The 16,584-nt window shown below is 34.7% G+C and overlaps 1 protein-coding gene across 7 annotated transcripts in view; it reads right to left on the reverse strand.

Annotated features, from left to right (window-relative positions):
• The window catches only part of LOC106057551 (uncharacterized), a 29,227-nt gene extending 19,818 nt beyond the window's left edge, over nucleotides 1–9,409 (reverse strand). The window contains exons 1-4 of one of the 7 annotated variants that reach the window (XM_056033698.1): nucleotides 9,127–9,409; nucleotides 8,589–8,768; nucleotides 3,693–3,836; nucleotides 3,265–3,537 (exon numbers count right to left, since the gene is read on the reverse strand). In XM_056033698.1, the coding sequence (XP_055889673.1) occupies nucleotides 3,265–3,537; nucleotides 3,693–3,836; nucleotides 8,589–8,640 (469 nt within the window). In that variant the 5' untranslated portion in view covers nucleotides 8,641–8,768; nucleotides 9,127–9,409. The other 6 variants (XM_056033697.1, XM_056033695.1, XM_056033692.1 and 3 more) reach the window with 6 other exon arrangements.
• Between the last annotated feature and the right edge of the window lie 7,175 nt (nucleotides 9,410–16,584).

Consider the following 16,584-nt stretch of genomic DNA (forward strand, 5'->3'; position numbering starts at 1 on the left):
TAGGGGGGCGCTGGGCACAAAATGGGGCGGTAAGGGGGCGCTGGGCATAAAGGCGAAAGAAGATCCTAAAGGTGCTCTGAAACAAAACAAATTAAACAATTATTCAACATTAAAGCTGGGAAACTAAATATAGACAAAGTATAGTTAACTTGCTTCTAATTTAAGAACAGAAACAGCGTTAGAAATTGATTTCGGAAATCCCAGTTTCTATTTTTAATTTCTTTCTCTTTTGTTACGATTGGAGAGTATTTATTGTCCTTGGATCTCGCGCTTATAAACGTTTAAGATTGATCAACAAAGTAGGTAATACGCCTTTTAGATTAGAGTTTATTTTATCTACATATGTTATATATTGATATGTAAATGTTAATTGCAAAAAACATTAAAGGTAACATTTCAAAGAATATTTTAACTTTTTAAAACAAAAAAACATTGCTAAAATGTTGTTACGAAAACTCACTGGTATGTCATGTAATATTTCCTTGAGATTTAGTGAATTGTCACTAGAAAAAAAGTAAGTTCTAATTTGATCGCATTTTAAGATGAGGTTATGAAACCAAGTCCGCTACACGAACATATAGCGATTCCCAAAAATAATTTAAGAATATTCATGAACAATTATAAAAATCTACAATTAAAACAATATTAAAAACAAAAAAAACGGCAAAGCATGATATGTTTTAATGGCTTCTTAGAAAAATGCATAGCTTTTTTTTAAATACTTGTGATTTTGTTGAAAAATTGATTAAAACTAAATTTATTTTAAAACATATGTAACACAAAAAGACTTTTTTCTGTTGGAGATTAAATATTATTTCAAAATTGTCTAGTTATGTAGTTTATGAGGACATATAGGAAACCATCAGTGGTTGGACGCTACAATGACTTCATAAGTAATATAGAATAAAGAACAAATCTATTCACTATTCACCTTGTGAGTTAGGATACACAAGAAAAGTTTATCCCGCAATTTCATTTCTATTTGAATCTAATTATAAAACTGTAAATAAAATACAAACCCATGCCGAAAATAAGCGCATCTTTCAACAGTTTTGTGAAACAAATGATGAAAAAGGTGTTAGACTCTTGTAAACTGAAGTTCGCTGGATTTCGAAAGCGGTTTGTTAATTGTTATGGCTCGTTTTTTTTTAACTCTTAAATAATTTTTGTTTTTGAGAAACGGGAAGATTCAACGGTTGGCGATGACTTAAAGAAGGCTAAAAAAAAATGTTTTACATGGAAGGCATCTAACACAAATAAATGAAACGAACCTCCGACTGCTGGGAAAGAGATTAACTTTTATTGATAATATCATTTTCTCTTTTATCGAGATATTAAATCTATTTTACAGAGTTTTAGAATCTCACATAACCTATTTGTTGACAAATGAATTACTGCCCAAGGACACCGATATCTATGCAATTCGCATAACAATGCTCTATGAAGAAATTAAGATTCGCTTCTAAAATTTAAAATATGTATATTTAAATGACAATTATTAAACATCTGTTACTGATGTTTAAATTGAGTTGCATGAAAAAATAGATTTACAAAACTATGTCTTCAGTAAAAAGAATGTAAACATAGGAGGCACATGTTTCAGTAAAATTCCAAAACTGTGGTCGAAATTGGCTCATGTTTTAGCTTTTCAGTAAACATACATTGTTAACATAGATTCAGTGCTTTACAAACTTAATGAATAAGCAAAGAAATAGACTGGATGTAGCCACTAGAGGAGACCTTCGCCTTGTTTTGGCTAATTTAAAGCTTGAAATTTCTAATATTGTTAGACTGCATGGGGCACAAGGTTCCCATTAGCTTAATTTCTTTTTGTAGTGCATTCAGCAATAATAATATTTATATTAAAAAATAAAACTAAATTTACAATTAAACCAAAAAACAGTAGGCCCTAATATTAAAAAATTTAAACGGAGACTATTCTTAGGATTTGAAAGAAAGTCTTTACAATTAATTTTTGTGTGAAATCACTGAAAATTATTTGACATAATTTTTTGTATAATGATAATATTGGCTGTTTTTGCCTTTAATTCCGAAGATTACGGCTGAGTCCAGAGTTTCACATAACTACGCAAACCCAACTGCGACCTACATATTTTCCCCAATTTTATGCAGACAAAGCCGTTGTATGCTGGCTTTTCTTTGAGTATCAAATGTTTGTCCCGCAGTTTTTGTAAGAGCTCTCAAACTGTTTCTCTCAGAGGCTATCTGCTGCCAGAGAATGCTGCTAGGTACTTTTCTCTATGCCAGTGAGAGCGAAATGGCGCCTGAATAAATCGTAATAGCGCTCACGGGGAGGGGGAACCTATGTAACTCAGTTCTTCTTAAAGCTCGTCAGTCATACGCCAAGGAGTTCACAACAATCGCCTTTGGCATGCGGTCGTCTCCCAAGCGGGAAAAGTGTTATTGACATCATAAAAATTAATAAATAGATGATATTTTGTTCAAATTGGCCTTCTCACGCTTTTTAATAAGTGTTTTTCTTAGTGGGGGGCGCTGGCGGATTTGTCTAAAGAAAAAAATCGAAAAGAGGGCGATAGGCCAAAATAGGTTGAAGACCACTGATCTAGACTAACAATAATATATCTGTGCGATTAGAAATATTTTTTTTACCAATTGTTTAGCACAATATCATTCTATTAGCATTCTAAATATGCTATGATCCTATCACTTGTCAGGACCAGTTGCAAAGGAATAGGCGGAGAAGGGTGATCACTTTATAAAAAAAATGTAAACGACTTGAATTAGAACTCGTGGGCTTAAGACTTTTTCAAGCTAACAAGGTATCCACTATGCTAGAGAAGTGCTATTGAAATTTGAAGATTTGTAGTTATCTATTATTAGTTATACTTTTCTCTATTGCAATGTATAAAGAGGACTAATTAAACTTATATTACCTCATCAGTTCAGTACAAATTCTTCCCCCTTTTTCGAGATGCAAAACAAAATAATTAATTACCAATAGTTAATTAACTAATTGTTTGTTGTTGTTGTTTTTTTTTATTATTATTATTGGTTCTTGTGTTGTCAGAATTAAAAAAGTGCAAAATTTCAGTTTGATCCGAGATTAGGTGCGGTAAATAACGTGTAAAAATGTTTAACAGAGTAAACAGACAGAGTGAGTTTATATAAGATTTGTAAAAAGAGACAAAAAAAAAAGAGAGAACATGGAGACAACAAAAAATGAGTAAAGGTCGGAGAAAAATGTAAAAACAAAAGAGACAGAAAGAAATGTTTGTTTCTTACTTGTCCTGACACTACTGGTGATATTTGGCCCATATTTTGGTTCGTGCGCTAAGTCTTTAGCTGAAATAATGACTTTAATTGTAAATTTATATTGAGTATCAGGACTTAAGTTGTCAACTCTGACTCCATTTTCATCTCCTAGTTGATAAGTATCGTTGTAAGAAACATTGAATATTGCAGAAATCCCTTGAACGTAGTCACTTGTCCAATTCAACTTGATGCTTGTTGGTGTCACTTTATCTATTTTTATGTTGTAAACTCTCAGATCAAATACTGAAATTTAACGAGAATATATGCTTCATGTCTACCTTAACTTAGTAAAGTGGTTTAATTTTATTAGATATATTCAGCTTTAAAAAATGCAAACTTATGAAAATATAATTATTAAATTAAATTTCATAATTAATTATGATTTATAAAGAACATACATAAGTTGCAGGTGTTCTTGTTTGTTCTGAATTTATTCTCCTCACAAAGACATCGTTTGATGTTATCAACACCAGGCAAACAAAGGGTACCAACTATACATGTTGCGTTGCTTGTACACTTTGTGCCGTATGATATAAAGAAATCTATAAGTCGAAAATAAGAAAACACTGATAGCATTACAATGCAGCTTTCAAACGAGTAAACATTTATTAGCTATTTAATATCATGTATAGAGATTATATGCTGTCTACCAATGAATCATGATTACACGAAAAATCTATTTAAAAAAAAGGTCTCTATTAATTAATCTATGTGGTGGTTAAATTTATTGCTATTTTATCAATTATCTTTAACTGTAGCTGAGAGTATAATTTTATATTTGTCAAAAATTTAAATCATGGTCTTGCACTTTATTTTGTAATTTATAAAAGAGTTCCATTAAAAGAAACACGTTTGATCATTGCATCCGGTTATCGAAGAAAAAAACTATCTTAACAATTCGGGACCCAGGCTTATGTAATTTCGCTGCGAAACTTCAATAATCCAATGAAACTAATGAAACAATACACTTTGTTAATATACTCATAAATACAATGATAAATAGATAAACGACAAGGCCGATTTACAAAACATACACACAGGCTTTATTCAGCCATATTAGATTACGAACAGTAACACACACACTTCCTAATCCGTTAAGAGAACTTACTCTCACACAACATTACATCATATATTAACATCCTTCTTTCTCTACAAAAATAACATTATACACCTGATCACATACTCTATAAAATAAAACCACATATGTTCCCTTTTTTCAATCAATATCACATATATTAGTCATGATTTTAAGAAAAAAAAACAATAATAAATAGGCGTATGACAGAAAAAAAATCTAAATAAATGTTATAGTATGAGTATCTTTGTCAATATAATCAGCAGAGTCATCCATCTGAATTATTAAATAGCAGTTCACAGTATTTCAGTGATTCTCCTGCATCATCAAAGCTTCCCTCAGACTCCTGGGTTTCTGTAATGTCTCCTTTCCATTCAGTGTCACGGTGGTGGTACCTTCTTGTGGTCTGTCTCTGAAACATTTTCATCTCTACCAGAGTTCTGTCGGAATCTTTTCAAATTCTCCACGGCAACATGTTCACTTTGTTTATGATACCGTGTCGTACACTGGGACGAAAAATGATTCAGTCTATGGCACGTGTAGCATTCTTTACCCCGGGCTGGACAAACAGTGTTTCTACGGGCGTGATACTTGCCACATCATGTACATTCTGAAAGTTTACTGTCCTTAGATTGTTCTCTGAAACGTTTGAAAGACGATCTACAACTACTAGTGATAGAGTTGATACAAGTGTCTTGATTAGACGTGCACGATAGTAGCATCTATTGAATTAGTTGCTTACAGGAGCTTTTTCTATTTTAATAGCGCAGCTTTCATGAACTCTTGATGACGCAATTTGCGTTATTTTAATTAGGTGTAGTAGCTGATCTCCCCTTGTTGCTTCGTCATATTTTTTTATGACGTTAATTGTCTTAACTCGTTTGGTGCATTCACGCCATGTTGCTAGACTGAAGCAAGCTCTATTTTGTTCAGCTCTTGATTTCTCCTTGGATATGATATTGGATAGCCTAATCGTTGTCCTTGGTAGATTTTCTTAAAGGATTATCTTGACCCCTGTTTAGGGTGAGTTTTATTTCATATTGTATAGTTAATTTTTATTTGGTTTCGATCGTATTCATATTTTGTAATTTGAATAGAAGATTAGAAGAATCTATTCTTTATCTTTTTATAGGGTCTAATTTTCAGTCTCAGTGTCAAGTTTCAGTCTCAGTTTCAGACTGCGAGTGCTATATCCAGACCTGGTGGTGCTTTGTGAAGTTTTGAATCTGCAGTTTTTGATAAATTTTCTTTGTGGTGCTTTGTGGCTTCTTCAAGCTTCAGAACATATTTATTCATTTCCTAGAGAGTATTGGAGGTTTGTTCGTAGACCTGGCAGACTTCTAAAGCTTTTTCTAGTGTCTAATCTGAACACATTAGTAGCTTCTCTTGTAAACGCTGGTTAGCCGAAAAAACTTGCTTATCTCTTATCATTCGGTCTTTGTCTTTAAAATTGCACTTCTCAGCCTGTGTCCTCAAACTAGTAATAAACAAATCATATGAAGAGACACAAGTCATATTCCAGATCCTATAAGCTTCAAGTACTTCGTTCTTCCTTGGATTACAGTGTTCATGTAGCTGGATCATTGCTATCTTTATGGTCTTCATAAGTAAAATGACCACGAAGGAGGGGGGGGGCGGACGAATTGTAGTATAGAATTCACACATTTTGTATACGAATTTATTACTTATGTTAATAATATATACTAATTACTTATATTTCAACCTATTTTTGGATTATTTCGCCTCCCCTCTAGTATGTCGGTCGATTTGGTGTGGTCGGGAGGGGGCGATGGCATCAATCCCGCCCCCCCCCCCCCATTTAACTTGTGAGTGGGGGAGCGGTCCAATTTATTTGTGGAAATCACATCACAGCTTTCTAACAGAATCAATTAATTACCTATAAGATTAAAACTTGTTATTGGTGTTTTAACCGATCTTTATATTATGTAGTTCCCTGTTGGCCGATTGGGTGGGGGGGGCGAATACCTCTACTGCCCTTCCCACCTAAACCCTTTGAGAAGGGGGGGGTCCTACTTTTATGGGGAAATCATAGTTTGGGAACAAAATTAGATGAATTAAAATATAATTTATATATTATATCGCTCCCCTTCTGGTATCTTGGCCGATTCAGTTCGGTAAAAGGGGGGGGGGGGCGATTGCATCTACTGCCCTCCCCACTCTAGCCCTCTGAGTGAGGGGGGGGGGGAGTCCTATTTTTATGGAAAATCATAGTTTGTAAACAAAATTAGTTGAATATCTATATAATATAAGTTACGTATTGATATGTGAACTCATTTGTATATTATGTCGCACCACACTCTAATCTCAAATTTATCATTAGTAAATATAAAATGAAAAAGGTTTGTACCAGATGTGATGGGCGATACGTGCGATCGCCTTCCGCATTCGGGCAAACCAATACTTTTTCTTTTTGTTTTATTGTTAAGAAATTACAAAATAATAAAATAATGTCACTAATATAATTTATATATGCTATAAATTAAATGTTTATATCGAGTCGCCCCACCTCTATTCTTTAATGCCAAATGCAATCATTAGCAAAAATTATGAAAAAGGAGCGAGGATTAATCGTTTTCACTCTACCGCCGCTACCCTTACTAGACGAAAACATGATGTTTTAAAACAGAAGTCAAATATGGCGACAGTGTTTATGTTATTTCACATGAGTTTATCATAATTTTTTTTAAAAGACTCTGAACCCAAGTATTCTTTTCCTAGTTGCCTTTTTTCAACCTTTACTCAATCTGCTATCTTTTTAGTTTAATAAATTTGGGACTATAGCTCACAATTTATGCTTGAATGCTAAAAATGCAAAAAAAAAAAAAATAGAGTAGAATCTAATTGGTCCACTTAATTTCTCCTTCCACTTCCGACATGTTTTGTTAGAGCTTTGAATTATAGTTCTGTAACAAAACAAAGTTACAAACATGCCTATTGAACAAAATCTATCACGTACCAATGAGCTTTTTTTAAAAATTTATTTTTCGATTTTTTTTTTCGGCAGCGATTCCCAAAACCTGTATCTTCAAATCGTTTTATTTGCAATGTAGTAAGGGCTTATAAATTCATATTAAAATATTTTTTAAGTAAAACATTATTGAAAAAGTCATTTCATTTTTAATAGGATGAATAATGAACTGTAGATGTCAGGAGAATGCATTTCTGCAGTAAAAAATGCAAAAAAACATTTTGGCGTCGGGGCTTCGCCCCGAATCCCACTGATTAATAATGACCTGTAGATGTCAGGAGAATGCGTTTCTGCAGTGAAGAATGCAAAAAAAAACGCTTTCGGCGTTGGGGCTTTGACCTGAACCCCACTGATGAATAATGAACTGTAGATGTCAGGAGAATGCGTTTCTGCATTGAAAAACGCAAGAAAACGCTTTTTGCGTCTAGGCGAAGTCCTGAAGCCCACTAATCAATAATGAGCTGTAGATGTCAGGAGAATGCGTTTCTGCAGTGAAGAATGCAAGAAAACGCTTTTGGCGTCGGGGCTTTGCCCCTAACCCCACTGAGGAGACTTACTTACTTTGCCCCTGACCCTCAAGCAATCAAGAGAAATGGCTCAACATAATATATGCTGTAAGCACGATTATGCATAGGGTTAGGGTTTTTCTGTGCGTTAGGGTTTGGAAAAAAATCGCCCCCCCCCCCCCCACTCCAAAGTTCTGGATCCGCTAGTGATATATAGGGACGATCTAACATGAATAAAGTTAGCATTTATACAGACAATAAAGTGTTTGTTAGTGTCTACTAGCCCGATTATTACAGTCATATACGCATTAGTTGAAAACAATATTGGTCCTTCAATCGCTCCTAAAAATATTTCTGCCATTATTGCTGTTACTGAAAAATCACCCCCTTTTCACCTACTTCCTCCATTAAAGCCTACTCTAATTTAAAATATGTTTAAAATTTGAATTTGTGAAGAAGAATACATAATCAATTAAATCCAATTAGTTTTGTCTAGCACATTACATTACAAAAACCTAAAATAATAGCTACTAATAATTTGAAATTTGCAAGTTTGATATCCCCTCAAAATGTACGTCTGATATAATGTGATTATTCTCTTTCTTTGTTATTTTGTAGACTATATTAAGGTAAGTATATTAAAACATATGTTAAATCTACTGTTGTATATACTAACAGTAAGACATTGCACACATTACAAGATTGAAAGAGTTAAAAACATTACCTCCTATATGTAGTGTGGCTGATATCACAATAACGAAACAAAATAAAGTCATTATTTCAATGTAGATTCTATTGTTCCATCAGCACCAGCTGTGGGCAGATCTTTTACTCCAGCTGTTTATGTCTCAATAAAAACGTTCCTATATCCTAACATATAAATAGTTTATTACTTTTATTTCTTCTGAAAATTATTGAGCAATAATCAGCAATATACATATTACATTGAAGTATAAGAAAACAAAAATACTATCGAATGAAAAAAATCTATAAATACTTTCTTTTCAATAAACTATTTGTGTCGGAACTAATGTGTACATAAACTTTCTTGGAGCTACTGTAGTTACTATACTTACTAGATAACAAAGAACTAAAATGTACAATGTACTTCTAAACCTACAAATTTTTATGTGACGATAATATCAAGCTTATAAAAATGAAAATAGTTTAATTATCCAATTAAATGGTCGGATAATAAAATCTGTCCAAATGAAAAAGATGAACAGAAAAGACAAGGAAACAACACAAACTCCTAGTCTCACGTTAAGAGTGAACACATCGACACATCAGCCTTGCGCTTTCTTGAAACACACGCCCGACTGCTTTGAGTGGCTTTAAAGTTCCTAGTAGCTACAAAACTTGCGGTGTGTTATTTAATATAATTTTAGGTCATGAGCTTAGTTTTATAGGAGACTGTATTTTAAAGGCTTCCTAATCAAGGTATCTAACTTCAATCAAAAGAATATTGTAGTTTGTTTGATACCAATAATGTTCAACATAAATTTCTTAACATTAATCTGATGTATCTAATAACGAAGTGACACACAACTGAGACAATGTAATCATTTGTGAAAGTCCCTGAGCTCGTTAAGCCCCATGATAAACTGTTTCAAGTCAAATTAGAAATAATGTTTCATTTACCGAATAGCGTCAAACGGGAATTTAGTACAAGATAAAAAAGCTTAATTCTTTTACATTTTTCCCTTTATTGGTAAGGAAATTTAACATACAAATGATATCTAGACGGAAAAGCAAATACAAATATATGACTTTACTTTGAAAGTTTTTTGCGATGGAGGAGCAGGAACTGAGAGAATTTCTAAAAAAGGAAATAAAGCAAAATTAACCTAGGCAGTTACGCAAAAGAAGACGATCTCTGACAGAGATACCCAAACACGTAGATCATACCATGTCCAGCGTGACCAATAGCTATTATTGGACTACATAGCATTTGACAAGATTTTTTTAAAAGTATATTGTTACTGTTCATATTTCTTTTAATTCTTTTGAAAAAGTATAATATGGAAGTGAAATTTTATCTTAATCTCTGTTGTTGATATGGTTGTTGATGCTGTTGCTTTCAACTTTAAACTATTGACAAAGTGGTGGCTAATTAAACTTTTTCCATACCAAAAGCATGACATGTTCGGCTAAGGATAGGACAACACTTTTATAACGGGAAGATTTATTAAAAAAAACTAAACATTGTAATTTACTTAAGGTTGAATTGTTGCACAATTGAACTATAGATAAATTGTACAAACTGAATTTTTATATTTAATTGACACTCATTTTATAGTTGTTTAACAATCAATTAATGTAGTTCATTATAAAGTATGGGTATTATGGCTAAACAAACAAACAAAAAAAATGATTTTTTTCGGGGGGGGGGGGGAACACCCTGAGTTGATCGCAACGGGTGACACCCTCCCTAGTGACGCCACTGAATGTATGTCCAACTTTCTACGAAAACGCCAAGCTCTGGTCACTATACTTTTAAAACAAAGGATTTGTAAGTATTTTACCGACTCCAGTTATGTTGTGTATAGTTAAAACAAAACACATGCTATAAATATTTGAAGTGGTCATCACTTGAAAACAAAGGGCGATACGATCTATGTGTGCTTACAGGACGTAGCCTAAGAATGTCACGTGACCGTTTCATTAGTACTTGGTTTTAGTCTGAAAGGCGACGGGATGACGGGCTGGTGGTTATCGCCCATGCTTTTGACCCGCTAAATAAAGATTTGCTTACTTTTTAACCAAAGTGTAGTTGCATATTTAATGTATTGGCTAACAAGAAATATAGTCTATGTATAATAGAAATAACAAGAATAATCTTTAATGTCCGTATGGAAATTTTTCTTACAATGTGTGCATTACACCAAACAAAAAACATTATAACTATAAGAAACCAAAGTGTGCATTCACACCAGACTCACTCATAATATACATGTGACAAAGTTTATACCAGATTGTTCTCATTTAACGATTTGATAGTCAGGGGAGCAAAAGAGTGTTTGTGTCTGTTTGTCTTTGCTATCGGTGTTTTGTATCTCTTTTGTGATGGTAAAATCACAAAATCCTGAAACAAAGGGTGATTTAGGATTTTATAAAGTTTATTTTTATTTTTAATGCTCAGATTGCCATACCATGCAGTGATATTGAAACTTAAAATATTGCAGATGTGAGCGTGATAAAACATAGCCAAGGCCTTTTCGCTAACATTAAACGAGGACAGTTTTCTTAGTAATCGTAATCTTTGCTGCCCTTTTTTGCTGATATAATCAGTATTTGAAATAAAATTTAGTTTATTGTCTAGGATAGTACCAAGGTTTTTAAAAGTTTGCCTTATTTTAATAGTCTCTCCAGCTACAGAAACAAAATCATTTTCCTTCTTGTCCCTACGAAAATCGATTATCATTTCTTTGTTGTTGTTTTTTTTTACATTAAATAATAAAAAATTATCTTTACAGTATTTTTGAATGTGTTCTATTTCTCTGAAATATTCATTTACGTCTGAGCTCTCTGAGAGCAGGGCTAGGAGAGATGCATCATCAGCGAATTTTGTGAAGGATCAAAAAGAACTAACGGATTGAAAATCATTGGTGTACAAAATGAACCACAATGGCGATGTCACAGCCCCCTGGGGCGCCCCTGTTTTAAATCTGTGTGCATTTGATATAACATTGTTTACCCTAACCCTCTGAGATCTCTGGGTCAAAAATTCATTAGCCCATAGTATTATGTATGGACTAATCTTCAACGCTTTCATCTTTTCAATGAGTAAATGAAGTTGTATAGTGTTAAAAGCTGATGAGAAATCAATAAAGAACAATCTTACATAGGTGTTCGGTAAGTCCAGATGTTTGTAGACACAATTTAAAATATTTAGGATGGCATTGTCTACACCTTTAACCTTTTGGTAAGCGAATTGTAAAGGGTCTAACTTATTCAGAAGAAACATTTTAACCAGTTTTTCTCAACATTTAGACACAATGGAAGTAATTGAAACAGGTCTAAAGTCATTCATTTCCTTTGGTTCAGAAACCTTTGGCACAGGTACAATTATAGATGACTTCCACACAGATGGTATCTCGTGGTTTAGTAATGAAGTGGAAAAAATATCTTGGAAAGGTTCAGCTAGTTGTTCAGCACATTCTTTTAATATTCGTCCTTTTATTCAATAAGGCCCACCAGCTTTCATTGGGTTGACGTTTTTGATAATGTTGCAGACTTGCTCTTTAGTAATCGCTAATTTTAAACAGTTGTTAACATGGACATTTTCAAGGGTTTTGAGTCTTAGATTAAAATCTTTCGTGTCGAAGCGACAATAGAAATCATTTAACTCGTTGACTAATGTTTTTCGTCTCTTGTAGCAAGATTATTTTTTAATTTTGACTTGTGCTCCTGCCATTTTGTTCATGATGCCCCACGCCTTTCTCATGTCACTTGTCTTAATAGTGTCTTCCAGCTTGGTGCGGTAGTTTCTCCTCCCTTCCTCAAGAACGACGTTGAGATTTCGTTGAGCTCTTTTCCTTGTCTGTCCATCGCCACTCATATATGCTCTTTTCTTTTTGATTATTTCCTGTTTTATTTTTGCAGTGACCCATGGTTTATTATTGGGGTATATCTTGATACGTTTAGTACTGATACACATGTTTTCACAGAATTTGATGTAATTCGTCACTGCTTCGACCCATTCTTCCAGATTTGAAGTGGTCTCTTTATTTTAATTCCAGTCAGTGCAGTCTAGACAACCCTGTAGTTCAAGAATGTTGTCTTGACTCCATTCTTGTACGTTTTTTTTTTTTTATTATTTTACTCTCTTTAAGTTTCTTGCGGTAATTAGGCAGCAGTTGTAGTGTTTTGTGGTCCAATGATCCTAGTGATGGCTTTTCACGAGATGGGAATGCTCCTTTGATGTTACAGTAACATAAGTCCAGGGTTCTGTTCTGTCTTGTTGGACATGAGATGCGTTGATAGAAGGTGGGTGGGTCAACCTTCAAGGTGCATTTATTAAAATCACCCAGTATAACTACTGGTGCGTCCGGTGACCTTGTCTGAAACTCATGCACTACGTCAGCGATGATTGCAACTGCAACTTCCGTCTTGGCTGTAGGCGGAACATAAACCAGGACTATGTAAATAACACCAAAGTTTCGGTGCAAATAAAAAGGTCGCAATAAGAGCACCAGTAGTTCTAGATCCGGACAGCACATTCTCTTTTTAACTGTGTAGTTTGTACAGTATTTGAGGTTGATGGACGGACAGACATTTCACTCAAAACTAATAGCGTCTTTTCCCCTCTCGGGAGCCGCTAATAACCTACACTAAAAGTTAACCAAATAGGTTGTAATTAACAAGTTAATATTTTAAGAAGAAATCTTCACGTCATTTATTTTTTATTCGTCGAAATGACACATAACAATATCTAACAATATGTGTACAAATAGATCTTATAAAAACTCAGTCGATCTGTCTATCTGTCTGTCTGGTAAAAAGATTTGAACCTTTGCATGATTATTCATTGACAAAGACAAGATACGAGTCAATAAAAAAATTAACCAATTAGTCTATTAATTACTGGTAACAAGCTACATCAATTCCTCGGTATTTACACATTTGTAGGAGTTCATCCACTAAGATATTTGCACACGTTATTTCTCCAACACCCATTCCAGTATCAAGTTGAAAGTTTAAACAAAGATTTAATTTACCTAGCAAAACATGAATCAAGAGAAAAAAAATAGTCAAAATGTTGGCATTTTCTTTATAAGGGAAATAACAATACATTATTGAGAGATATTGTTGTAATTGCTCAGTACATGGGCGTAGCCAGGATTTTTTTTCGAGGGGGGGGGGTTGGGGGGGTGGATTTTTTCTCCCCCCCCCCCCGCGAAATTTTTTTAAAATATGTATTTGTGTGTGTGTGCCTACATAATCTTTATTACATTCTGACCCTTCATTCTTTCGGAAGACGATTAATGTGCCCTAGAATAGGTTCTTCCATGAGTTAGTGGAAAAATTTTAGATTTCCCGCCATCACAAGCAATGGGGTCCTAGCGCTCCCCCAGTGCGGGGCGAAGCCCCGCCGCCAAGCACTATTTCTGATATTGAAAGCCAAGAAAATGCATATTCTGAGGTATCTACCGTGCATTTTCATGCTATTAAAAATTTCTATTTTAAAATCCTAATGTGCTATTCTTACTGACTTAGATCCTCCCGCGCCGTTCGGCGCATTTGCGCGTCAAGCTGTTTCCATAAAATTGTAGACTCCCCGACATTACAAGCAAGGGGGTATGGGGGAGCGCTAGGAGCTCCCCAGCGCGGGGCGAAGCCCCACCGCCAAGCACTATTTCTGGTATTAAAAGCCAACAAAATGCATATTCTGAGGTATCTTCACTGTATTTTCCTGCTATTAAAACGTTTTATTTTAAAAACCTAATGTGCTATTCTTACTGACTTAGACCCTCCCGCGCCGTTCGGCGCATTTGCCGTCAAGCTGTTTCCATAAAAATCTGTCACTGGTAATGTCTAAAGCCTCTTCCCACCTGCCATGAGGACCTCCATGAATGAGTGGCGTCAAGTTGTACTAGGATATCATTGCAACTCTTCTTATGCGTAATTTATTTTGTCAGAGAACATGTCCCGCAAACCTCATGCGTCGCTCTCTCACAATCTTACTAAGGGGTCGACTACCAGTTCGGCATAGGATTTCCTTGATTTAGACCCGATCTCTATAACTGACTCCTAAAATCTGTCTTAGCCATCTTTGTTGAGCCACATTTAGTGTTTTTAGTGTTTTTCAATTTCGGCAGATGACTATTCACTGCAGTTTATTAATGGAGCCCTACCACTGGTAAAAATGTGTAACCTCTCTTGAATACGCTCTTGGAATTAAGTGACTGTAGTTTGCTTTAGATTTTATATCGAAAAGAGAAGTTTTATCGTCAAAATCTTCTGTTGGGGGTTTTCCACCTCAAAATGCTCTGTAGGGGGATCTTAGACTCAAAACCATCTGGAGGGGTTTTAAACTTTAAAAAAAAAGCCATCTGTAGAAGAGAGGTTTAAACTCAAAACCCCCGATTGGATTGGCTACGCTCAAATAATTTTAGCGTGTAATTTGCTTTTTTTTTGTATTGAAGAGGTATTATTAACATCGAACCCCTCTGAATGGGGGTTTAAACTCGAAACCCCTTTTGGCAACGCTCATAGCATTTTGAGTGCGTAATTTGCTTTTTTTCTTACACTGATGTATTTTTTAGCCTCAAACCCCCCTGGCGGGGGGTTTAAACTCAAAACCCCTTTGGCTAAGCTCATAGATTTAAGAGTGAGTAATTTGCTTTTATTTTATTGAAGAGGTACTTTTTAGCTTCAAACTCCACTGGAGGGGAGTTTAAACTCAAAACCCCTTTGACTACACTCATAACATTTTGAGTGTATAATTTGCTTTGTTTTTAATATTAAAGAGATTCTTTTTACCTTCAAACCCCGCTGAAGTGGGATTTAAACTCAAAACTGGGTCAAACCCATTTAGCTACGCTCATAACATTTTGAGTGCGTAATTTTTTATTTTTTTTTTTGTTTTATAGAAGAGGGGGATTTAACTGCAAAAACCCCAGGTAGGGGGTTAAAAACTCAAAACCCCTGGTAGGGGGTTTTTAAACTCGAACCCCTCTGGTAGGGGTTTTAAACTCGAACTTCCCCCCCCCTGGAATAAGGTTTTTAAAACTCGAACCCCCCTGGTAGGGGGTTTTAAACTCAAAACCCCCTGGTAGGGGTTTTTAAACTCAAAACCCCTTTGGTTGTGCTGGGGCAAGTGATGGTTTAGTATTAAAATCTCACCTAAAATAAACAAAATCAAAGCAAAAAATCAATCACTAAATTCCGATCCCCCCCCCGGGGGGGATTTCATTTCGGGGGGGTTTGACCCCCACCCCCTGGCTACGCCCATGGCTCAGTACTTCCATATATAAGCTCATCATGTCTCATTGATGGTGAGCAGGAACGCGACATCAGGGTGCTCAAAGCGTTCCATAAACACCCTCAAATCCTTTCTAAGAACCTACAACGTGGACCCTGCCAGCTGGTAGATGGAAACAAATCATATTGCTCCATGGCACCGCGATCTGAAAATTGGCGCAAAAATCAAGACAAGAAAACAGGCTTGGGTTAAAGAACAGCGTCATAAAAGACAACGTGCATACTTTTCAGTCATACCCTTGGAATATATGAGCGAAGGGATATAACTCTTTCATATCGAAATAACAAAGAAACAACGCATTCCATCTGGCCATGCATGCCCCTGACAACGGGTCTCTCTACATGCACTTTATTGAATGTCATATCTTTCTTATGTATTATGTTTTACTTTTCGTTTCTATTGTAAATGAGATTGTTTAGTTGTTGTTTTTTTTTGTTTGTTGTTTTGGACTGATTGTTTTGGTTTTTTTTTTTTGCTTTGTTTTCTGTTTTAGTAGAGAATTTGTCGTTTTTAGAATAGGCCTATCTATTTTTATGTAATTTTTTTTTTGTATTGCAAGAAGCAAAGAATTTAACTTATTTTCTTCAATTGCTGCCAAAATTCGAAAAAATTAAAATGAGATGAAATTCAACGCAATAAAAAACAGTTGCTAAACTTTGTAATTTCTATATGTCATAGAACGAACATCAGACTGTATAGTGATTTCTCTTAATCATGTGTTGAATGTTCGTTC

This window comes from Biomphalaria glabrata, chromosome 6 (genome assembly GCF_947242115.1).
Source record: "Biomphalaria glabrata chromosome 6, xgBioGlab47.1, whole genome shotgun sequence".
NCBI classification, from domain to species: domain Eukaryota; kingdom Metazoa; phylum Mollusca; class Gastropoda; family Planorbidae; genus Biomphalaria; species Biomphalaria glabrata.